Source organism: Centroberyx gerrardi, chromosome 13, assembly GCF_048128805.1.
Source record: "Centroberyx gerrardi isolate f3 chromosome 13, fCenGer3.hap1.cur.20231027, whole genome shotgun sequence".
NCBI lineage: Eukaryota > Metazoa > Chordata > Actinopteri > Beryciformes > Berycidae > Centroberyx > Centroberyx gerrardi.
Genome location: NC_136009.1, coordinates 8783660 through 8808732, shown reverse-complemented (window position 1 = coordinate 8808732; position 25073 = coordinate 8783660). Strand labels below are relative to the sequence as shown.

The 25073-nt window shown below is 41.0% G+C and overlaps 1 protein-coding gene across 1 annotated transcript in view; it reads right to left on the bottom strand.

The window, feature by feature from the left end:
• Window positions 1-5041: 5041 nt before the first annotated feature.
• LOC139913989 (sodium channel protein type 3 subunit alpha-like) overlaps window positions 5042-25073 on the bottom strand; it is a 33923-nt gene continuing 13891 nt past the window's right edge. Inside the window, exons 8-26 of the mRNA XM_071902164.1 lie at window positions 23681-23822; window positions 23269-23466; window positions 22947-23132; window positions 22491-22862; window positions 22135-22261; window positions 21637-21875; window positions 20307-20480; window positions 19445-19801; window positions 17188-17601; window positions 12933-13050; window positions 12593-12747; window positions 11644-11817; window positions 9258-9380; window positions 8355-8627; window positions 7652-7705; window positions 7427-7568; window positions 6991-7091; window positions 6522-6792; window positions 5042-6285 (exon numbers count right to left, since the gene is read on the bottom strand). Of these exons, the coding sequence (XP_071758265.1) occupies window positions 5042-6285; window positions 6522-6792; window positions 6991-7091; window positions 7427-7568; window positions 7652-7705; window positions 8355-8627; window positions 9258-9380; window positions 11644-11817; window positions 12593-12747; window positions 12933-13050; window positions 17188-17601; window positions 19445-19801; window positions 20307-20480; window positions 21637-21875; window positions 22135-22261; window positions 22491-22862; window positions 22947-23132; window positions 23269-23466; window positions 23681-23822 (4864 nt within the window). The remainder of the gene's footprint in view (window positions 6286-6521; window positions 6793-6990; window positions 7092-7426; window positions 7569-7651; window positions 7706-8354; window positions 8628-9257; window positions 9381-11643; window positions 11818-12592; window positions 12748-12932; window positions 13051-17187; window positions 17602-19444; window positions 19802-20306; window positions 20481-21636; window positions 21876-22134; window positions 22262-22490; window positions 22863-22946; window positions 23133-23268; window positions 23467-23680; window positions 23823-25073) is intronic.

Genomic DNA, 25073 nt, shown 5'->3' with positions numbered 1-25073 from the left:
AAAAGTTCAGGTAATTGTTCCCGGTCATTACAGGTCTGCAGAGCATCACCCGCCAACAAACACACCCACGGCGTTCTTGCAGCTTATCTGTAAAAGCACAAATCCCCTGCTGGTGGCAGTGGAGGCTTTCTAATAGGGGAGGCCCAGTATTTATCAGAAGCAGGGAAACCATGGAAGAAGTAATTAGATAGTGCCTCACCAGACCATCTGGGCAGTGTTTGCCACCATGACTAAGTAAATCCCTGCAGTGGTGACTGGCAGAAGGGACCTCTGGTGCGTAAAGAGGCAATTTTCCTCTACTGTTTTTTTGGGTTTTTTTAGGTTTTTTTTAGGATTCTCACTCAGCCCTTTTAGTAAGTCTAAACCTTGATTTTTATTTGTGTCAACTGAATCATCCAGCCAGTGTACAAGTTCATCATTTTCAGCTGATCTGGGTATTTTCAGGATGGTCAATAGGTTTGTGATTGTTTTCTGAAGTCTCAATGAACTTAATTTATATAGAAATGCTGGCAAAAACCAGCCACCAGAGCCAACTGCAAATAAATTATGAAGTTTACTTTACCAGCCGCTTTGACAGGTACTAATCTCTTTTTTTTGATAAAAAACAAAACAAAACAAAAAAAACCTATTTGGCTGGTAAAAGAGTAAAAGTCCTGAATCTGATTAGTGTCTCCATCAGTAGACCCCTTTTGAATGAAGACACTTCCATTAAGAGATGCAGGAAGGTAAACATGAGCAAGCAAAAATCCCCCATTAGATTCCAGTGCAGCACAGTGGAAATGGCTAAAAGGAAACATTGTGAATTCACTGCGGTTTACAGTTCACATCAGTGTTTTCTCTGTATTTGCTTACTAGTGAGCCACTGCAGCAAGAACAGTATCACAAATGGCAGAGACAATGGGAAATTCATAAAACATATTAATTATCCTAGTGTAGCTACTTCCCCATTTACAATTAGTACTTTTCAGATGGTGGTACAAGTCTACATAAACAAACCTGGGACCAAAACCACTGAACTCAAACCAAAACCCCAGTTAATTTAAACTAGTTCATGCATATTCCTCATGTTTTTGCTTGTCAGAGGGTTTTAATGGCAGATTTAAACCCATGCAGGATATCATGTTGAAAAATGAATTGCATTCCCAAACGCCCTCTTTGACTGATGATGATTGAGCTGCGGCCTACAGACAGGATGACACCGATGACCTTTGCGTTACTCAACATTATTTGAATATACGGCACACATAGAACATGTAATTCATCAAATGTCTTTCCTATCAGATTTCAGCATGTCCATATTATACGCAGACTTTTGCCGAGTGAGACGATTTATAATGCATTACATTTTACTGCAGTGTTTTACTGTGTGCTGGTTGCGTTTTAGTAATTAGATATAGTGCCTTTTTAATCTTTTTAAAAATGTTTTCTCTCTCTGATGAAGCTTTAATCTCCGCCACATGTCCAAATGTTTAAAAATCAGATCAATTACCAAGTCACATTTATTCAAGTCCCATTTTTTCAGCATTTCATGCACAAATGCAAATTAAATTCAAAGTAAGCATCTGTCTATTATGAGGATTGATGGGAAAAGTATGGTGTGTGTGTGTGTGTGTGTGTGCACGTGCATGCAAGCAAGTGCTCATGCGGCTGTCTGTTTATTGTGTGTGTATGTGTGTGAGTGCATGTGTGTGTGTGGGAGAGTATGTATATGTGCATGTGTACTGCGTGCGTGTGTGTGTGAGAGAGAGAGAGAGAGAGAGAAAGAGAGAGTGAGAGTGCGTGCATTTGTGTGTTTGTGAGTGTGTAATTAAAACAAGTGATTTTTTTTTACACACAGATTATCCCTCTATCCCAGCTGGTCAGAGTTGGATTTGACCACCCCGACAACCAGAGAGAGGAAATCTCTTTGGGGCTAAATCCAAATTGGCACCCTTGATGATTTTTTTTTTTTTTCTCCAAACTGAAAATGTGGGAGTGCTCAACTATTAACTTGAATCCAGCCCTAAAATCTCAGCAAGATAATAAAACCTGACGACTTCTCGAAGAAGGAAGAATCATATTCTACTGTCAGTTTATCTCTTTGGATTCCCATTTACTTTTTACTCTTTTATGGTTTCATTTTTTCCACCTCTTCAATGGATTTGTTTGGTTTTATATAGGGGCCATTTTAAAAGCTGAAGCTGTTCATCATGCAATAGCAACTCTGTGTGGTATTTGACTGCTAAAGTGTGTGTGTGTGTGTGCGCGCGCCTCTCTCTCTCCAACATGCTTCAACGAACAGATTAAAATGTATTAATCAGTACAGAACATTTAGACTATACCTTGTGGAGGTATTATGTGATTGTGCTGCGTTCTCCTAAAGTCACATATAGGTAATATCAGGAGCGTTTGTGGAGGCATTATAAACAAATTAAAGCTTTAAAGGGCAATACACTCACAAGGACAGTCAGCCATGGAGATGCTGAGGTTTTGCACATCTGTCCTGTTTTTTTTTTTTCATACACATGGACTCGCAGAGGGATTTAACTGCCCTGCCTTGTAATGAGGTCGAATCAGCTAACTGGTTCTTCATGTGAAAATGGAGACACATTGCAGTTGTTGAATTTTGCCCTTTTTTTTTTTACTAGCATTTAAATATGTTCAAAGCATGTTGAATATTAAAGTAAATTGCAATATTTTAAGTATATAAACTCACCCCAATATTTTAACTGTAATGCAATTTGGAAAACCCACAAATATGGAAAAAGGTTTTATTACCATTTGATAAAGCGATCCATGAAATGACCAACCTAAATGTAATACAGACAAACAGGTTCTCAAGGAAAATATTATAGTCTTTTATATAAAAAATTAACAGAGTAGATATATATAATTTTATAATTCTGGTTATTTTCCTTATGGCTGTCATGAGTGTCATTGAAACGGTCTTTCAATATAAATACATTACAAAAAATTAGGTAAAAATTAGTTTTACATATACAGCCCCAAAGCTCTTTACACAGATAATTACAAAAGGAGCTTGTAGTGCATTCATGCTCTTCCAATCCACATCCATCAAATCAAATTAAACGGCCTAAGGGGATTCATATAATAAATGTGCGGACAACAATCAAAATTAGGCACATAATTCTGGGATTATTAGTATACACAGCCCTTCTTTGTGTTTGACACACAAATCATACTTAAAATGTTCCAATGTTTGACAAAATAATTGTGAATTGTTCTTTTTTATGTGAGCAACATAATGGGATATTTCTTAACAACAGTGGATTACAAGATAACTGAAAGGGACGATCTTATTATGAAATGAGTATACTTAATGCCATTTTAACCAGCTGCCAAGATTATAAGAATTTCTCGTCACTTATAAAGCACCAATCAAAATGCACCATTAAAAGGAATAATTTCACTAATCAGAACAAAATTGACAAATCAAACAATCCCCCAAAGATTTCAACTGATTATCAGTTATAATTCCTGAATTACCATTAACAAGGAAAAGACAAAACTGATTTCAATTGAGTGTAGGCCTACATGTTTTTCCTACATTTTCTTTTTCTTTTTTTTAAATGTCAAATTCAATTATGATAAAAAATTGACAGAAACATTTGTCAAAATGAGTCTGAATAACTATGAGGAAATTAAACAAATTAAGTGAATAAATGAATGGGTAACGCATATTAATGACACCTGAATAAGAGCTTCATAACAGCCACATGGCACATTCATGATTGACTCCTTATGTCAGCTTTAGTTGTTCATGTTGTAGCTACTTGTCATTTGTTGCATATTAGTGGAACAGTGTGTTAATATATCACAGGGGAATTTCATAATGAAAATCCTCCAAGCAATTTTTAACTAAAAAGCATGTGTTGAATTTAGCCATGATAATTTGCATTGTAGAATTGTTTTGTAGACATTGTATGCTGTTTGTTATCCTTCACTTTTTATATTACCAATCATTCAATATGCTTCTTATTCTCTTCTTTGAACTTGTGCTTTCAGTTGAACCAATTAGCTCCCGTTAGCTTGACAGACTATTGGTTTATGAGCTGTTAATTACTAGCTGCTGTTAGTGCATTAGGTAGCCACATATGCTGCAGTTATAAAGAAGGCTAACACCAGCTTGCTAGCTCATCCAAAAAGCATGAATGTTAGCTAACATTTAATGTCAATAAAAATAATTTAAAAAAATAAACATAAACATAATATTAGCAAACCAGATAACACATCAGCTTATCATTTAAGACTCTTCTGGATGACTATCTATCTATACAGTTTGCTAATTGAAGGGTTTTTACATTGGATAGCAAGCTAGTGTAGTGTTATATTTTCAGTGACTGTAGCTAATTAGCCATGCAGCTAGCCAACGAGCTAGCTATAACCAATCAACCACGCTATCAGCAAATTGACTGAACTTGGACAATGAGCACAGGTCCAAAGAAGAAGATAGGGGAAGGTTGGCAGAACAAAGGGTGCTGCATATGACAAACACTAATGTCTGAAAAACAGCTTCCTAACAAATAGGCTATTTCAATAGCAAAGTGTATGTTTTACCTTTGCTTGTGAAAACTGAAATAAGGATTTAGTCTTCATATAGATGTCCTGTAATGCTGTTCAGGCGTTATTAATGTGTTAGAAACTGGAGTTCATGTAGTGTTATGAGTTAATGCACATAGCCTATGTATTATTCATGTCATATATAGGTGGACATTAAGATGGTATATCTGGATGTAATAAAAAATAAATCTGCCAAATGTTGATTTTGAAAATGGCAATAGAGTGAAGAGGCCCAACTTCAGAGCTTTTCTCTCACGAAGGTTGTGTCTGTATATCTAACATCACTGATACCTAGGTTGTTCAATTGAGATAGAGACTGTGGGCTACATTAAAAAAAAATTGCATATTTCCTTGGCGTCTGCCAATATAAAAATGTTTACCTCTATGACCATGAGTTGTTTTGAGCTAGGCTATATCTTCTGCTGTAAACAAAACAGACAAAAACAAAACCCCACACAAACACTCTCCACACAATCAAGTCTCAAAGAAACGTCTCCTCATAGTTTTCACTTGAGGGGCCAGGCTCCCCAAGTTCGGAGTCTCTGGATATAGATCTGGCAATCTGACAGAGGTCAAATGCTGCCCTGGTCACACTGTCATAAGATGGCGGTGAGGACATCAGGGTGGCCCCTGTTGTCTTTACGGCCTCCATCCCCGCGGGTCCATAGTTCTCCTGTATCATGGAGGCTATAAGGCCAACCTTTTCCGGGGCGTTCTCCACATCCACCACAGTCTCGTGGTTGATTTGTCTGTAGAGGTAGGATGCCTGCTTCATCTGCCGGCGCACCAGATGCCTCCTGTAACACCTCTGGATGATGATAGCGGACACCTCCTCCTGTTTGCGGCGCAGCGTGGAAGTGATGGGCTCATGGGAGATCTTGGAGGGGTTGGCCACCATGAACTTCTCCTCCATTTGCTGCTTGAGGGCGTCCATCTCGCCCGACTCTCCCAGGACACGCTTGGTGAAGGCAAACAGGATGTCCAGGCAGTGGATCCTGTCTCCACTGACCATGGGAAGGTCCATGGAGATCAGCTTGATCTTGTTGGGCTTGGCGATGCGCAGTGGCTCCGACAGAGTGTCAGCGAAGCTCGAGAGCATGGAGAACTCGATGAACTGAGTGGCCTCGTAATCGAACTTCTCCCACACCTCATAAAACATCTCAAAGTCATCCTCGCTCAGCGGCTCTGTGCTTTCCTCTGTGGCAACACTGAAGTTCTCCAGAATTATAGCTATATACATATTTACCACAATGAGGAAGGAAATTATTATGTAACTGACAAAGAAAGCTATGCCCACTGAGGGGCTGCCACAGTTTCCCCGGGTGTTAGTGCCGGTATTAACAAAGTTAACGTCGCACTCGTCTGGGGAGCTGGACATGATAGGGCTCAGTAGGTTGTCCCAGCCTGCTGAGGTGCTGATCTGAAAAAGGCAGATCATGCTATTCCCGAAGGTCTCAAAGTTAAACATGTCGTCAATCCCATCTTGTTTTTTCACGTAGGCAAAGTTCGCCATACCAAAAATAGCATAGATGAACATGACTAGGAAAAGCAGGAGGCCAATGTTGAACAGTGCTGGCATGGACATCATTAAGGCAAATAGTAAAGTCCTTATTCCTTTGGCTCCACGTATAAGTCGAAGTACACGTCCTATCCTTGCTAGTCTGATGACTCGAAAGAGGGTTGGAGATACAAAGTATTTCTCAATGATGTCAGCAAGAACAATCCCTGAAATGAGAGTGAAACAAGACAAGAATTGGTTGCCTCATAGCGCCAACATACACACAATTTATACTTCGCTTATACTTAATACTTTGATACATTTTGTAATTTGTTGCATGTGTGATGTACAATTCAATCTTTTAAGGAAATAAAGCATTCATGTTTTTTTTTTAAACTATAATTGATTTTTACTACATCACTGACATCAGCTATATATCTAACCTCTAAGTGTCTCCACTTACCGACAATAGACAGAATTATCACTACAAAGTCAAAGATGTTCCATCCAACTGTGAAGAAATAGCAACGGAGGGCAAAGATCTTGATGAGGCATTCGGTGGTGAAGATGACGATGAAGACCAGGTTGATCTTGTTGAGGATCGACTCCATGCGCTCCGACTGCTCATCGGTCTCCACCATCATGGTCACCATGTTAACAATGATGAGCATCATGATCATGATGTCAAAGGCTTGCTTGGACACCAGATCAAAGAAGAAGGCTTGGAGAATGTTCTAGGGTTGGGAAACAAACGGAGGATCAGCCAGTGAGTATAATATGACAAAGATCAACAATGTTAGCATGCAGATCAAATTAAGATGAGGTGATATGCAGTAGATTAGATTTACTCATACAACAGAAGAAACTATAAAAGGAAGAATCAAAATAAAAAGAATGAAGCAATATCATATATCTGAGAAATGTGTTTTTACCGCAGGCCTTGGTATAGGCTTTTGAGGCTTTTTAGATCCTAACTTCTTCATAGCATTGTAGTACTTCTTCTGTTCTTCAGTCATGAAGATATCCTGTCCACCTAAGTATAGCCAAAAATATGGAACATTATTTTTACGGAAAAACAGAAAAAAATGCTTTTATATGATTAATTTGTGCAGGACTTAAAACAAAGATCTGGGTCAAATAGTATTTGCACACAATTCTTCATGTTTGGTTTTGCTTGGAGAACTAAATGAGCAGGGCAACATAGGACAATACAATGAGGACCAGAAGGCCAACATAGTGTCATTTTCTGTGATTGAATCTAAATTTCCCTGACGCCATCCATCTAGCACTGCAAGCAGGTTAAAACAAATGCTAAGAATTATTTGCAAATACCAACTGACCTAGGCCTGGCTGCCATGTTGTTAATACTCATCTTTCTTTTCTGCTGATTGAAATTGTCAATAATGACACCAATGAAGAGATTGAGGGTGAAGAAGGAGCCAAATATGATGAAGATGACAAAGTATAGGTACATGTAGAGGTTGATTTCTCTGATGGGTTGCTCCTCCACCTGTAAACAAACAGTTCTGTATGTCAGTCCATTACCCTCATACATTTATGAGATAGGCCATGGAAGTGGATAGACATACTTACTCCTCTTGAATCAACAGCTGCATGCATTATTTCCATCCATCCTTTAAATGTAGCCTACAATACAATACAACATTACACAGCATTACTGGCTTTACATTGCATTGTGCTGTTTAGCATTGACTTTATGTATAAAAAAAACAATTTTAAAATGCCAGCCTAGCAAAACATCTGCCTCTATGCCAAAGACAAACTCTGTAATAAAAATAAGACATCATGTCTTCCTGCTCTCACTACACACTTGACAAGAATTACATGAATAGTTCATCTTAAACTGAGCAGGCTTCATGCAGAGGCAAAGAGAGATGAGCCTACATCATTTCATTTCTGACTCTGTCTGAACTGGTTCACATCCAAGGCAGCAGGAAGCAGCAGACCCCAGGAGTCTCTAAGCAGGAGTCAGACACAGGACATTTGGTTCTAATGCTTCAGTGGCTAAACGACCAGCTTTTATGAGTATCTAGAGAGAGACTATTTCTGGATGCAAATGAAAGCTGTGACAGAGTGAGGTCAGGAGGGGTACCAGTGCAAAACAGCTTGTTGCTTTGTTACCACTCCAGATAATTTGAGTGGCGTCCTTTAAGAGAACGAGCTTGATGAACAGGCTCTTGTAGTGGCAGAGGTGTTCTCTAAGAACAGGAGCACTGCTAAGTGGTTGATGGATGCCGTCATTCGGCAGATTTGGCAAACTCAAACGAGCACTCACCACTTGTAGAAGGGAAAGGTAGCCGAGTCCAACGTTGTCAAAGTTTACTTTTACTTTTGTCCAGTAGAACTGGGTGTCATTCATGGCGTGGCACTCTGACTTGTTGTTGACGACAGTGGCGTTGTGGACGAAGCCCGTTCTGTTCACACACTTCCCAAACTTGCCGGCGAACAGGTTGACTCCCATGATGCTGAAGATGAGCCAGAAGATGAGACACACCAGCAGCACGTTCATGATGGAGGGGATGGCTCCAATGAGAGCATTCACAACCACCTGGTGACCAACAAGAAACAGGTCAGTCTCACAGCAGGGAGGCTCAGTGGTTATAGGACCTTCCTGTAACCGAAGGGTCACAGGTTCAATCCCTACAACAGCCAATGCATCCATCAGTAGCCTCAATGTGTCCTTGTGGAACACATTGAATCTCTACCTGTCCACTCGTAAGTCTCTCTGGATAAGAGTGTCTGCTAAATGCCTAAAATGTAAATAAATAGAAAATAACATTTTCTATCAAACTGATGACCTGACAGTTAACTGCCTGACTAAGTTCATGCTGAACAATTTTACAACTTGCTGTTACACCTAAAGACATTAGGACATCAGACATCATTCATATTACTTAAATTTTAAATTAAATTGATTCCCTGTGAACATACCCATATGATTTTGAATAGTCTCTATCCCTGTTAGTTTCACAGTTATGATTAAAAAACAAAACCACCAAACTTCATGGAAATCCTAGATACTCTGGTGACAGACAAACTAACTAACAGAGGTGAAAACATAACCTCATTGGTGGAGGTATTAACCCCAAGTTACTAGTCAACAGAAACACTGTTATAAAAAGGATATGAGATATCAATGAGTGAGAGTAGAAAGATGTTTACAAAAAGCATTTCTCACCCGCATGCCCTCAAATCTGGACAAGGCTCTTAGAGGTCTCAAAGCCCGGAGGGTCCTGAGGGACTTGATGGCAGCAAAGTCGGAATACCCCAGGGAATTTGCTATCAGGCTTATCAAGGACACCTATACGGGGTACAGAGAGACATTTAGACTAAGACTCATAAAACAAACTTAAATGTGTAGGTCAATTCCGATTCACCTTGAAACCTTTGGAGAAAAAGTTGAAATGTCCTTTTATAACACAAAGAGGAAGTTGTTGTCAAGGAGTTTCAAATGGGCAAGAGACATTATGAAAACCATTTATACATATTTGAATAAAACAATATCATACATATTCTTATTGACACAACGGTCAAACAAAGAATTTTATGCTGTCTAAACAATTATACTATTTTTATAGAGAAAAATAAATAAGAGATCATAAAAGACAGGTAGAAGACAGCTGAAGAGCCATATTTTAGAGTTCTATATTATTGTGTATTTTGGGACATTCCACAGTTAGGAACACGAATGTTTAGTTTGTATAGTTTAGATTTTTATCAAATTTAGACGTCCACTCTATTCTACATCCAAAACAGACAAAACAGAATGGTATTCCGCTGTTGAATGACCCTTGGATGAAAGCTATGAATGGAAATGGCATGATATAAATGAAAGAAATAAGAAATTAATGTAGAGTTATGATCGATCGTGACAAAACACAGACAAGTATGCACATATGTACAACCAGTGTGCATGCATACATACTCAGCTATATATGCATATAGAATATGTATATATATCAAATAGAGTGAGGTTTTATAAAGAATTTTAACAAATCTTGCTTTGCCAAATTTGTTTCCCAATTTGCATCCAATTGATCCAAATAAGTTCATTAAAGCAATTTAGGGCTATTAAGGTCCCAATGATCTGTATTTCTTTATAAAAGTCTATTTAGATGGGTTTGTCCAATATATCTAAAGAAGATACTCAAAATTAAATGTTCCTGAGAACAAGAGAAGTCTTTGGCTCCAAGGAAGTACAGACAGCAAATACGCATAGTAGACAGCAAAAGCATAGTAAAAGAAAAGTAAGCTGGTACTTTTCAAAGAGAGAAAAGAAAGGTAGATAGTCAACAATCTCTGCACTGACCAACAGGACTGATCATTTCTCCTAAACAGTTAGAAAATATAACGTGTAACACTCAGTACATGAGTAAGACACAGTGGTTTTGACATAAATTCAACCAGTATATTTCTAAATTAAAATAATAATAAATAAGACTAACTGTCTATTTAGCAATCTATTATTTCTAGGTTTAAATGGTTGTATTAAGCAACAGATCTTCTGTAGATAAACATTTGAGTACATGGTAGTGCATTTCTATTTGATATAAAAGCCAAGGTCCTGTATTCAAGAGGATCAACTGATAGAAGGGATTTTCTTTGGAAGAAAAGACTGCTGAGAAGGTTTTTTACAACAACAAAAAGTCTTTCATTTAATAAGAAATGTATTTGTTTGGAAACAAGACGGTGGCTTTTAATATCTCAACAGAAAGCACTTACGAGTGAAGAAACACAGAAGCATTTGTGATGCGGATGCAAGTTTCCGATCCTAGAGCCCATACTCACCTGGGACCCACTAACTAGAACTTACCCTAACAATAGAGCGGTCTGTGGCAATCTGTGTAACAGCAGGTGAAATCAGAGGAAGTCAAGTCAGGCCTCGGGCTGCAGCCCTCGGGCCCTAAGGGCCACGTTTGATCACTACACACTACAGACTGGGAAGTGCCAGAACCAAATGCATTTTACGTTATAATAAGGCTGCTCACAAACTGTAATGCAGTGACTCCAATCATTGGAGTACTTCGTTCAATTGTTTGTCCTGCAAAATACTGGGATAAGAGCAACTTCGTGTAAAATGTGCAACAGTTCCAAGATGTTACAAATGAGGAGTTGAATGTTTATAGTAAATTCCCTCAGGTACCAAAACAGCTAACTTGGTTTAGCAAAGTGAACCTTACATCAGCTGCAGTGTACTGCACTGAGTGCAATTACAACTTTACAAAGTTAAAGCTCCACATGAGACTCCCACAGCAGTCTGTACCAGAGTACCAGATGGGTGGGTCGGGACAATTTTGATCAGGAAAGTCGCCAATCAAAGTACAGTATACTAAATGGACTATCAAGTACTTTCCTGTGAATAATCTGGCACTTATTAAGAGGTAATTTTAGAGGTATGTTAGTATGTTAATACTAGCAATAAAGTATTTGAGATGAAAACAAAGCTACAAAGCCTGATGTACAAAGTTTGTACAAAGTTACAAAGCCTGATTATTTTCGTCCATAGCATCCTTTCATTTTGAGCAACAAAAAATGCTGTGATGTGCAGTACAATGTTCACTTACATCCACAATAAGAAAGTCAAGCCAGCACCAGTAGTTGGTGAAATATTTCTTGAAGCCGTACGCAATCCACTTGAGGAACATCTCCAGCACGAAGATGTAGGAGAAGATCTTGTCGCCATACTCCAACACCACCTTTACAACCTTTCTCTTCTCAATGTAGATATCTTCAAATGCCTGCAGCAGCAAAGGGACAACAGAATAAGAAAACAGGGCTACATTGTTTCTAATATCAGTAAAGGATATATGTCAAAAAAGATGCAGGCACAAGAAGCTGTAATAATTGAATAAGATACAGATGTAGCCATCACAGTTATACTGAATGCAGCAGTGCACTACTGTAATGCAATACTGAGTTTCTCTTTTAAGCTATCAGAAGGTACAATTAATGATCTGGAAACCAGTTGTTTGAGAGACAAGAGCTTTGCATTACAGTATGCAGTAAACCACTGCAGAAAGGGTGTCATTACACTCTGTTTCCACAAGCTTCAGTACTGTGTGGCTGTTGTCATGAACAGACACTGAACCAGGCTAGAGGTGAAGGCTGAAATACAAGTGAAAACAGAGTTCCCACACTCACTTGGACACCAAATTCAATGACTTTTCAGTCACTTTCAAGTTCAAATTCAAAGAGTAAAAATTGACATGTTTTGAGATAAGACATGACATTGGTCAAGTCAAGAAATCATGGTGAAATCTTTCATTTTAAAACAAACACAGGGTTTTCCTCAGCATGTGAAGTGTTGATCCTTGAGAGAGCTGAGGCATATTGATGAATTTGGGTGCTATATTTTAATAAGAAAATATAAAAATAAAGTACTTTCAAGGCCATCCATTCATTTTCAAAAGCATTCAAGGCCTCATTTTAGTTTTTCCAAATCCACAAGGATTTTTGAAGCCCGTGGGAACCCCGTGAAAGGTTGAGGCCCGGAGCAGCACCAAGCGGCCGTACCAAAGCGCCGCTGCTGAGCAGGATCATGAAGATGATGAATGTCTCAAACCAGCTGTGTTCCACGATCTGGTAGCAGGTCTTCCTCAGCCTCCACCAGGCCTGGCCCAGACCACGGCTGGTGTCGATGTCACAGCAGCGACAGTGCCTCATGCAGACTGGGGAGGCAACGTGAACACAAAGCAGGACACGTCACATCACATGAATGGACAGCAGTGCCAAATGAACTTCTGACATATGTGAAAATAGTGTAGCCTTTAACATATCAGTTGTTTTGTTATATTTGTAGTAGGGTTACAATTCTCAGTTCTACAAGAAGGCTAGTGTGGTAATTTATACACACATTCGGGGAAGCATTCCTCCGGCTCCATGGTCTCTTCGGCCAGCTCAGAGAGGTTATCCCTCTCCTCCCCAGGCTTCCTCAGGTCCACTGTGCTGCCCTCTGATAGGCTGACCTTCTCCTGAGAAGCAGGGAGTCACACTGTTACCACCCCATCACTCACGCATATGCCAGTTAATCTTAGATCCAGTATGCATTGGTCACTGGACTTGCAATGGGCTTATCAGAATCTCTCATCAACATCAAGCTGTTATACATTTATAGTACAGAATGTAGACTGCATCAAGTATTAAACAATAAAACAATAATAAAGAAAAATCCAACCTCAGATACTCTTACACTGTTAGATATTGTCAATTTATAATATTCAATACATTCCAGGAGTTCTTTTATGAAGTGATTTAATCAAGTTTTTTGTTGTATCCACTTTCCCTCAACCTGCCTTGTCTACTTCTGCTTCTGTTAGTGATTTCCTACATTTCCCAGAATGCCTTTCGACAACCCCCAACTTGTTGCTTTCAATCAAAGGTTGGTGTACGGTCATGTAAATATAGCAAGCGAGCCAACAAGTTTGTGAACATTGGGGTGTGTCTATGATTGCAGCCTCGCCCCTTACTCAAAACACAACCTGTCTCGTGGCTGCATTGCATTCTGGTCTATTGAGGCTACTGTCTGTAAAGAAACTGGTATCTCTGCCTCTTCTATGATGGATACCAGTCTTGAAATCATGGTGAGTCTGAGGGACTGACACCAAAACTGGACGTTTACTGTTGATGTTTTAGATTCCTGAAAAATTTTACAAACACCAAACAACAACATGGGCCCAGAAATGCAACGCAGATCACCAACAGCTGTGAGAAGTGTTTTAGGGTGGATTTTCCCTTTAAAGCCTAGTTCACCTGGATGCAGCTGCCTTTCACTCTCTCCACCCGAGTCTTAATACAGTTTTGATGAGATTTTCATGTGTCATAACGGCAGCATATTTAACATGATTTACTGGGATTATTGGGACAGAGGTGCAGCTTCAATCCAATAAAATGGGTATGAAGTATAATCCAGCATGAAAGAACATAGGACCTGGAGACAAGATTACTAGCATTATCAGTCTTAATGCTCAAAGACAAAGAATGTGCACTGATGGCATTTTGTGGAGTCAGCATTACAGCAGGATCAGTGATGATCACTTTACCTTCTGTTATCATAGCATTGTCACACATGTATGCTTACAAAGTGTTTCAGCAGTGAAAAACGTAGAACAGAGAACTACTACTTCTATGACTACTAGTACTACGAGTATTACTACTAGTCCTGTTCACATTGAGGCATGCACACACACACACACACACACACACACACACACGTAGATGTGCAAGCTGTTACACCCATACAAGGATGCAAGGACTGCATGATAATCTGACAGGAGAACAGTTTAAAGAAGTTTCTACCTTTGAAAAAGACCAACATTTGAAATTCAATGAAGTTAATAAAAACACTGAATCATAAAGTCACACAAAATCTTGAGTCTGGATGACAGGGTTTAGGCTACATATTAAGGGTAGAATAATAAACAATTTCTTCATAACTAATTCCTTAGTGACCACAGCCATGTCATTTTGGTGTGTGTTTAAAGCCCTACACGTGTAAAATATATCCTTCTTTACCGCTGAGCAGCTGCTGATGCCCAGTTAAGCTGATGGATGGCTGGAGAAGGCGTTTTTTTTTTTTCCTCATTTCCATTCCCCCCCTGATGCCTAATTCTGGTGTGGTGGGGAGTTGAGCGCGGGGCAGGGAAAGAGGGAGGGAGCGAGCCAGACCGCAGCCCGCCCCGCTCAGCCTGGCCCTGCCTGGCTCTGCTCGGCTCTGTCAGTTTAATCTGCTCTGCGGGGCCTCGCTCCACATCTGGCCCTGCCGGAGGGGCCAGGACCGCCACGCCCTCCGACCCCCACCCCCACCCATCCGCAGCCACTCAGTGACGGAGGAAGGAGGGGAGGCAGAAAGGGAGAGCGACAGAGCGCTGTTGCCAGTGAGGGAGGGAGAAAGGGAGAGGGAGGGTTGCTTCATCAACACAGAAAGTACATGAGAGCTGGAGAGAGAGAGAGAGGTGATTAGAGGGGGAAAGAGAGGGTCAAGGGTAACATGGGTAACAGGGTAACTAGCCTTGTAGTGTTTGTATAGAATAAACGCAGCAAATGATAATGATCCACATGCATGTCCACATGCTCAAAACTGTTGGCAACAATTTTAAAGAGAAATTTTACAGGCAAGGGTATTTCTGCCTAAGTGCCCTTGAGTAAAACACTGAAAACCCAACTGTTCAGTGACAAAAAGTTTAAGACTGTGGTTGAACTGAGAAACTCCAAGGAGTGAAAGTGTCCCAGCAACTTCTTCCCCAGCCCGTTGCTGTAAATATGTATGTGTCCTTCGTCATATTGCCCGGTTAAATAAGAGTTAAAATGATATGGGGATTAATCCTAGTTGATCTATGAATAGAAAAAAGCCACTTATTCTATCTTTTCCATGTACAGCTCTGCTTTCTGAGAAGACTTCACCAGATGTTCATCGCATAAAGTTTAATCACCTCAAAATAACGCAGCCGTCCAAACTCAACAGTCAGTGAGAACACATTGTACAATAATGATCTGGATTCAAAAGTCATATTTCGGGCATCTTGGCCAGTATTCACTTGGAAAGCCTCCCTGGCCATCTGCTCTATTATTACATCGCATACACAAACAGTTTTACTGTTTGCCAGGACACCATTGTAGTTCAACTTTTATCGAAGGAACTGTTCTCATTTTATTTCTGGTTTTTGAGCCAAAATATGTTTTCCAACTGCTTAAAAAAAAAGATGGCTGGTCTACTTGAGATTTATTTGTGTGCACTTGCATTTGGTTCTTATGTAACCAAATCTCTGCCAGGGATCACCTTGTCTGCTTGGCAGATTAACAGCTTATGCGTCCGGAAAGCCTCCACGTCCACGTCAACTTCACCTCCCCCCATCAGGATCTAATGCCCCTCCTCCATCACCTCATCAACCCTTCACTTTGCTTTTACTTCTGAATGACACGAGCAGCAGCCACTTAAAATGTGAAGATTGGTATAAGATTACGGTCTACATCTTGGTGTATTTTGTTTCACTTGAAGCTAGGAGTCAAAACAGAGAGCTTAATTGATGAGTCCTTTGAGAGAGAACTTTCTAGAAGAATATTTTCTCTGTGTCTCTCAAAAACAAACAGAAACAAAGAGTGAAACAAGAATCTGAGACATGAGGGTGAAAAAACAGGATGAAATTTTACTGTCTCATACAATTTCCGACAGTGACCTTGAAATTAACATCCACTAACTGCCATAGGTAAGAATACAGTATTGTTATTTTCAATTCAGCAAAACTGTTTTTCAAAACAGATGGACAGATCTTTTCAGACTATGAAAGCCCCTCACAGAGCAGAGAACAGAGAGCCACACCTCTGTGTGGCTTATCTTCCAGCAAATCAGGGAATCTCTCAGGAGGGGGCATCCTCTCTTCCTGTCAATTTACATCATTACACTATATAACATTTCACTTGCACACCATCTGATGTCAGTATGGTAGCCAGGAGGGCTGCAGAGGATTGGATTAGAGGGAGCGAGGCAGAGGAGGCGCTGCATTGCATTGTCGTTTTGGTTGAGTTTTCATCGGAATTCTTAATTCAACCAATCCCAATATAATTCTTACTTCTGATGTTTGTATTGAAAATCACTGACTGCAGTGTCCATCACAAATACATTAGTATGTAATTGCCATGAGTAGGCTGTCTCTGCTTGCTGACTTGCTAACTGAATGTAGCCACTAAACAATCTATCACACACTCTGAAATCACACTGCAAACTGATGTAGCTACTCGTTCCTCTTACACTCTAGTTCTAATATCTGTTTTATTTAAACATGCATGACTAAACTACCACTTTGCATCTTCCTCCTCATGCTTCTGAACAGATAGTTAATGATGGTTAGGTATTTTGTTATACCTCTAGCTTGAATTTTTCATTTACATAATGGGCAGAGGGCAGGGGAGCCTTGTCTCCAGTCCACCTGACTTGTATGTCTTTGGACTGTGGGGGAAGGCCACATGACACGGAAAGAACATGCCAAGTCCACACGGATAAGGCTGGGAATTGATAACTTTTGAAAACCACCAGTTATGGAGAATCATGAGCCATGAGGATAATATCAAGCCCTGTGTACACACAGAAATATGTATGGTATAGGAAAACTCACCGGTTTATTTTCCTCATCCTCTGATGACTCAGAAATCTCCTCCTCCTCCTCGAGAAACTCCACATCTGATTCCCCCGGGGCAATGGGAACAATGACGGTCAAGTTGGGGTTGGTCATATAGCTGTCCTCCTCTGGTATGATGTACTTCTCTTCATAGCGTCCACAAATTCCCCCATTGCTTTCCACGTGGTTGGCGACCAGCTTGATGGACTGACTGGCTTCTTTGGCCTTCTGTTGTTGGTGCTTCACGTTGCCGTTGAAGAGTTCAGCGACATTTGTGCTGAGCCAGGTGACGCCGCTGTGGATGCGGGCGACAGCGATCTGGATGTTATTCAAGTCGCCGTCCTCATCGGGAGCCGAAAGGTTGTCAGAGCTGAAGGAGCTGAGCAGCAGAGCCAGAAAGAGATTCAGCACCTGGTGACAGTCAGATCAGACACATGCATTAGATTTATGTATACAATTATTTGCAACCTAGTAAATCTGAAGTTCCATGATGGGTGAGAGGTGCCCAGACTGCAGTTATATTTTGAGAAACTATTAGAACATTGCTTTTATTTAATAGCCTCAATATTTTTTTATAGAGTTTATAGAGTATATGCACATTGTTTACTCTTATATCAGCATCTATCTGTCTCTACAAAGCAGAATGTAGTCTTCAAGCTGATCTTGAGGTTAAGTGACATGACATCGCCACTCAACATTGCACAATCCTGCATTCTAAGTGCAGGAGGATGTATCCAGTCGTGCCCAGACACATATGGCTTCTAGCTGCCCCAAGAACCCAAGTTTTCAAGCGTCCTACTCCCAAGTAATCTATCTACTAGCTTAGAGAGCAGCGGCATCTAGCATAACTCTGGATAACTCTGTGTGTAAGTCCGTGCACTTGTGTGTGTGTGTGTGTGATGTGCACAGTTGGTAGGAATCATCTTTGGGCCAGGCCACTGAGCCAGTCAGAGATGGGGAGCATGAGCAGATGATTAGTGATGAATGCCCTTCGACCTTCTCGCCCCTAAGCATCCTGGATAATCCCTCGGATAAACAGCTTTCACATGATTCATGTGCAGAGGAGGTTTCTGACCATCAAACTCCATAAGGAGCACGGTTGTGATCCGGTCTTTTCCCTAACAAGGCAATAAAGCCACTGTAGGTGTCTGTGTGGTGGTAATTATTACTCACAGTTTGAGGGAATGTTTTTTTAAACTACATTACCGTGGATATTGTCAGGAGATAAATAATGTATGAGATGCTGCTATTATAAAACCACAGATGCATTAGTTTGAATAATAGATCTGCATTAAAGACAGAATCAGTAATCAGCCATGCAAAGAACATAGAATAATATTTTGGGGTTAAGCAAAAGGTTTTAAAAACACTGATCATGAATGTAATGCTGCTACTGCTGGCTGTCTGGGATTTTTTTTTTGATCCATTCTCATTAATGTTAGCTTCCAGGACACAGCTGGACAACAAATCACCATATGGGTGGACCAACCAATATACCCTTGCTGTGGCGCCAAGTGACAGCAGTTGTGTATAAACAGAATTGATACGTGGATTAAATATTTTATCTAAACAGTTAGCAATGATATGGAAGCTTTGTTTTATGTTATATGAACATAAAACAAAGGCTGTAATGATAGCTGGAACATATTGTGCCATAGCCTTGGCTGATCCTTTGTACAGTGCTTAGGTCACAATTTCACCCATAAGGCTTAATTCATTAGCAGTGGATAAAACATTCAGCCCTGTGGGACATCAAGCAGTGGTAAAGCCGCTCCAGCCCATTGTGTATCTGTTGTGACCACACTTTGCATGACAGCATGTGAAGATAATACATATATATGACTTTGGAGGGAGAACAGATGGTTTCTATGTTGTCCAGACTAGATCTGTTTTGAAGTCGGCTAATGCTAATCTGCAAGACAGTCACTGTGAGGCCGTGACACAACCATTTTTTCTCAGTTACTGGCAGGTGTTCAAGAACCCTGGAGGAAAAATCCACAAATCAGAATTCATCACTATGAGACACCAATCGCTGTCCAAGCAGGTCCCATCCTCATAATATGGAATCACCAATCCTCATTGGTGCAACGTAATCCCTGATTACGCATGACATCATCATTTGGACCTGATAGCAGTCACAGTTGGCTGCTTTTGCGTGCAATGGGCATCCTCTATAGGCAGACCTCCTGATGCCATATAATGTTGATAAATTCGGGATATTGAATTATATAAAAGTCTCCAATTTTGTACTCACCACCAGGTTCCCTATGACCATGACCAACATGAACACCAGGATACAGAGGGGCTGCCCGGCCACTTCCATACAATCCCACATGGTCTCGATCCACTCGCCGCACAGCACCCGGAACACAATCAGGAAGGAGTGGAAGAAGTCCTTCATGTGCCAGCGGGGCAGCTGACAGTCCATAGAGATCTTACACACACAGTCCTGGTAGTTCTTGCCAAACAGCTGCATGCCCACCACAGCGAAGATGAAGACGATGATGGCCAACACCAGCGTCAAGTTGCCCAGCGCGCCCACTGAGTTACCGATGATCTTGATGAGTGTGTTGAGAGTGGGCCAGGACTTTGCCAGCTTGAAGACTCTTAACTGATGAAGGGAGAGAGATGAAAAAAAAACAAATGATGCTGCTCTTTCATAAGAAACTGACTGTGTTTAAGTTTGATGTTGGACTACGAGACATTCTAGACCTCTGCATTGAAACCTTCAGATGAAGAAACTTATGGGTCTGTTTTAAGTTTTCTGAACAATGTTTTCAAGTCTCATTGTCAAAGACTGTATTTCACATTTCACACATAATGAAATTAAGATACATTTTCATATTAATTATAACTGAAGTGACTATGTTAAAGCATGTCATCCACTTCTTTGATCTCAGAGGTGACACAGCACATTCTCAATAATAGCTGACAGATTAGTTGTGGCTGAGTTTACTAAGGCGCCAGTTCAAAGCTTTCCCCTCATTATATTAACTGTGAATAATTACAAACACAAGCAACGATGAATAACAAAATAATGAAAAATGAGCAACATTTAAAAAGGGTTTTACATGAAATTAAATAAAATCACAGTGAGTGTTAATGGTTCCCATTACCAATCTGAAGGAGCGCAGGACAGACAGCCCCTCTACGTTGGAGAGGCCCAACTCCATCAGACTGAGGCAAACTATGATGCCGTCAAAGATGTTCCAGCCCTGCTGGAAGTAGTAGTATGGGTCGAGGGCGATCACCTTCAGCACCATCTCAGCTGTAAAGATCCCTGTGAACACCTGGAATAGACACAGAGGGACAGCAAAACACTTAGGGGCGGAAAAAACCTACTCTACTCAAGTAGAAGTATTGTTACTTTGCTAAAGTTTTACTTAAGTAGAGATAAAATTATTGGTGTAAAAACCTACTTAAGTAAGAGTAAAAAGCAGCACATGTACTTTTATTTTTTTTTTTACAAAAGAGAACATTGTTAGATGTGATCTTTTCCATGCAATTCTAAAAGGCCAATCTAGTTCATACTTGATACTTTTAATTGCAAAAAATAAAATCAAATAAACAAAACTCTTCTCAGCAATGCAATTCTTATGGACAGCTTACAAAATTTGCACTCTGTAATGGATGTGATTTAAAATGTAGCAAAATACAATACTTAAGTCAAACCACATTTAAGTAAAAGTAAAATGATTAATAAAAAAAAAATACTCCTACCACTAAATACTAGCATTTCCACCCTTGAAAAAAACTGAATTTAGCGCTCTTGGAGAAGCATGAACAAAATACATCAATTATGAGAAGTATTTAATCTATTTTAAGCAGAGCTGGCAATTCCAGCCCATAATAGTGAGGATAGACAGAAAATGAGGAGAGAGAAGTAGAGACTGCATTGTTTGAACACATGCCATGGTACAGGTTTGCTAGTAGCATACTACATTGAACCCAGTAGGTATTACAATCTTATATGCACAAAAATTCAAATCCTGAAATAGAAAAGTGTTACTTCCCATGTGTTTGATTAGGAAACTTGAAGACATCGGCAGGTTTCCTAATTTACCAGTAGGGGGAGATGACAAAATACAAATGAACCTTCTACATAGGTTCAACATGTTAATATTTGACAACATGGTTTAATTTTGCACTGGTATTGTGCTCTCTCCGTCATTTGCAAGCAATTATCTCCACAAGTCTTGCTCAGCATAACCGGGGAGAAAAAAACAACAAAAAAACATGCTGCCTGATATAGAAATACATTATCTGAATGGTGTGTTCTTATGCCATTCCTCTTTCCTGTGTGGGTTTACTGCCTTTTTAATGAGGCTTTCAGCCCACTCCACTGGTCATGTACCGTCCAGTAGCACTTAGGAGAAAGAGAGTGTTAACCCCGTATCCTGGAAACCTGCCCACTCCTATCGTATCCCCTGCCATAAAAACCCTTACCAGATTGCCCACTGAGAGCATCCCGTTGAACTCGTCAGTCATGGGGTAGTGCTCCAGGGCCATGAAGAGGGTGTTCAGGACAATGCATATGGTGATTCCCAGATCCAGGAAGGGATCCATCACCATGCACTTCACCCACTCCTTCAGCATCAGCCACCAGGGGCAGCAGTCCCATATCAGGTACTTCTTGGCGAATGTGTACCAGCAGGGATGGCACTTCTGCCTCGACTCCTCCAGCTCTGCAAAGACAGACCCAGGTAGGTTCGGCATGCACTTTCATCTGTTTGTTTTCTCTGTATCTTAACCTGAAGTCCATGCATGTATGACTCAGGCTTTTGTGCAAACCCTGCCTTGATTTAAGTAGTGGATTTTGACAGACGATGTGAGTGAGGCATGCTGATGACATGATATATATATGATATATAATGTCTCAGCATTGGTATTTTGCAAATAAAGGGAATAAAAAAAATTACGTCTGACCTCTGAAATGACTCTCACCCTCCATGGCATCACTGAGGAAGCTGACGGAGCTCAGCCCTCTTTTCCTGTGCATTGGAGGAGGCCCCGTCACTGTGGGGGAAGGCTGGAGAGCAGGTCTGGGAGTCTCAAGCACACAGGTGGGCTCCTGGGACACAAGCATGGGGAAAAACACAGACTGAGACAAGCAATGGGACACACACATAGGCAGTTATGGATTTAAAAGCAAGGCCTTCTTAATTTGAGTGCCAAGACTGGTGTGAACAAGTGTGTGTGTTTGCGTGTGTGAGTTTGAAAATACTACATCCCAATAAGAGTACATATTTCTCTCTTGTAGGATTGTCTCAGTTGATCACAGACGGGCACCCATCACTCACTGTGTCCTCCTTGACCTTCTCCATGCTGCAGGCGGGCATGGAGGTGGGGGTGTGCAGGCCCACGGTGGTGACTCCGTTCTGGTCTAGGGAAATGTTGAGTCGGCCATTGATGTTGAGGCTGGGGGTGAAGACTTGGGAGCAGTGGCTCCTCACGCTGCCCGTCCTCCTCTTCCAGGGAGTGACCGTCGAATTGGCGCGGCTCCTCACGGTGTCCCCGTAAACGCTGTACTCGTCGTCCCCGAAGTCGGCCTCCGAGTTGTTGCGTACCCGGAAGGAGCTGAAGATGCTGTTCTGGCTTCCTCGCCGGGTGCTGAGGGGGTGGGAGGAGAGCGTGGCCAGGAGCGGGTGGACGGGCAGGGGAGACAGAGGAGGCTACAGAGACACAGAGGACACATTAGGTCAGGAACATTAAAGACTGACAGCAAGGTTTAGGCTTTTGAGTGTTGAGCAGCGTACCATCGGCTCGTCCAAAGGGTCAGACTTGTCTTCAGCAGCCTCCTCCGCTGTCTCCTCTGATAACGCCCTGTGAGATCTCCTCCTTCTGCTGCTGTTTCGCCGTATACTGCCCATCTTCAGGCAGAACGGGGACAACTCGGGGGACAACACCGAGTCCGTCTCCTGCGCCTGTCTTTTTGCTGCCAACTTCACACAGAAAGACATGATGTTCAAAGTAATATCTTCTCATTTCTTGTGTTCCACTTAAGTTTGAGATTGAAAAGACAAACAAATGTTGTATCCTTGCTGGGTGTTCTGTGTTCTGCTAAAAGACTGCACCTACTCTTTGCTCTCTGCGGAGGTGCTCCATGGCCAGCTGAAACTCCCTCTCTTTCTGCCAGGCCTCAGCGATGGTTGCCTGATTCTGCTCCTCATAGGCCATGGCCACTACAGCCAGGATCAAGTTGACCAGGTAGAAGGAGCCGAGGAAGATCACCAGCACAAAGAACACCATGTAGGTCTTCCCCGCCGAACGCAGAGTCTGAAAGAGTAGACATAACGTCAGTACAAACAAATTCACATATTTAAGCATGCATTTGAAATTGTATTATACATTCGTATATCTGTTACTTCAAATGAATGAGGAGGAATAAAGGATCAGGTATGGACCATTATTCAGTTACATGACAAATATGTCATTGAAATGTGGGTACGTAATATAAACATGATGAAAAAGAAAGATTCAAAAATTGCACCTGGTGAAAGAGTTTTTCCCAGTAGTCTTGCGTCATGAGTCGGAAAAGTGCCAGAAAAGCCCAGCCAAAGCTGTCAAAACTGGTGTAGCCATAGTTAGGATTCCTCCCCACTTTTAGGCAGTCAAATCCATCTGGACACCTCCTACATGCACAAACAGCAAACAGTTTATTTACATTCAAAAGTAGAGCAAAAACAGGGGGGAGGGCAGATGATTATAGCGAGGGACTGATAAACAAAGGCTGTGCACAATTAAATCAAAAAGCAGCTGGGACAGATATAGCGGTGGTAGCGCGCATGCTGCTTTATCAGAGTTAAAAACATCTCCAGTATCTACACGTAGCCCTGTGGCCTCTGACTCCGCAGGGGAGAGGAGCGGATGAGTCGGTAAATACACGCGCTGGTATCATCACCATTATTTCAACTGAAGAGGGCACTTGAAATTCGTTGCAGGCAGGAGCACTAAAATGCATTGGAGCAAAAGGGATTACGCTGAGCCAGATGGATATCAAGTTGCAGTTCAAAAATGTTCAGCTTGATGCCTCCATCTCTGATCTTTATTGTCAGCATAGTGGCATTACAGCAAATATTTCAGTCCAGCGGCTGAGAACAAGCTGGACTGCCATGTCAATCTGAGCGCAGAATAATTTCGTAATGGCAGGGAAACAGCTGGGTGGGAGCATGTCGCTGTGAGAACAGCTGTAGATCTCACCAACCAGCCAGGCAGGCAGGCAGGAATGCTCACTAATACAGTTGGGACAGGGGAGGCTGGGCGAGGCCGGCGGCACCCTGCTTCTCTCACCTCTCTCAAACACTCCTCACCCAACAAGTCACTCACACCTCCCCTCAATATGACTCAGGACATATTTGTGTGTTTAACTGACAAAAAAACATACATACACAGAACTAGCTGACATTGCAGGTACTGTCTTAACATCTAACTAGTCATACAGTAGGGCACAGTGATTCCTTTTTTAATCATTATTCTACCCTTGTAGAATGTTCAGGAGTATGATGTCCAGACACATACACAAAGTTGCTGTGTAAATTTGCTTTGTAAAATTTCAATCCTAATTTTAAACAATTTGAATGGGAATATAATTTTCTTCAAACAATTTCTGAAGAATTTTGTCACAAAACATAAATCAAATGAGCAACAAATCTAATCCCATAGTTTTTTAAGTTTACATTTTCTTACTAAAAAGCTTTGTGAACTAGGAGGAAATCTAAAGGTAGAAATTTCTAGAAACTGCATCCGGAGGTACTTTTAGGGATAAAGTTTGCTTTGTGCACACAGGTTATGGTCACCTATCATGCGGTACCACGACAAACTGACTAGATGAATGTAATGATGTGGTTGCTAATCTCATTACTCCGCCCATGCTGTCATTTCTA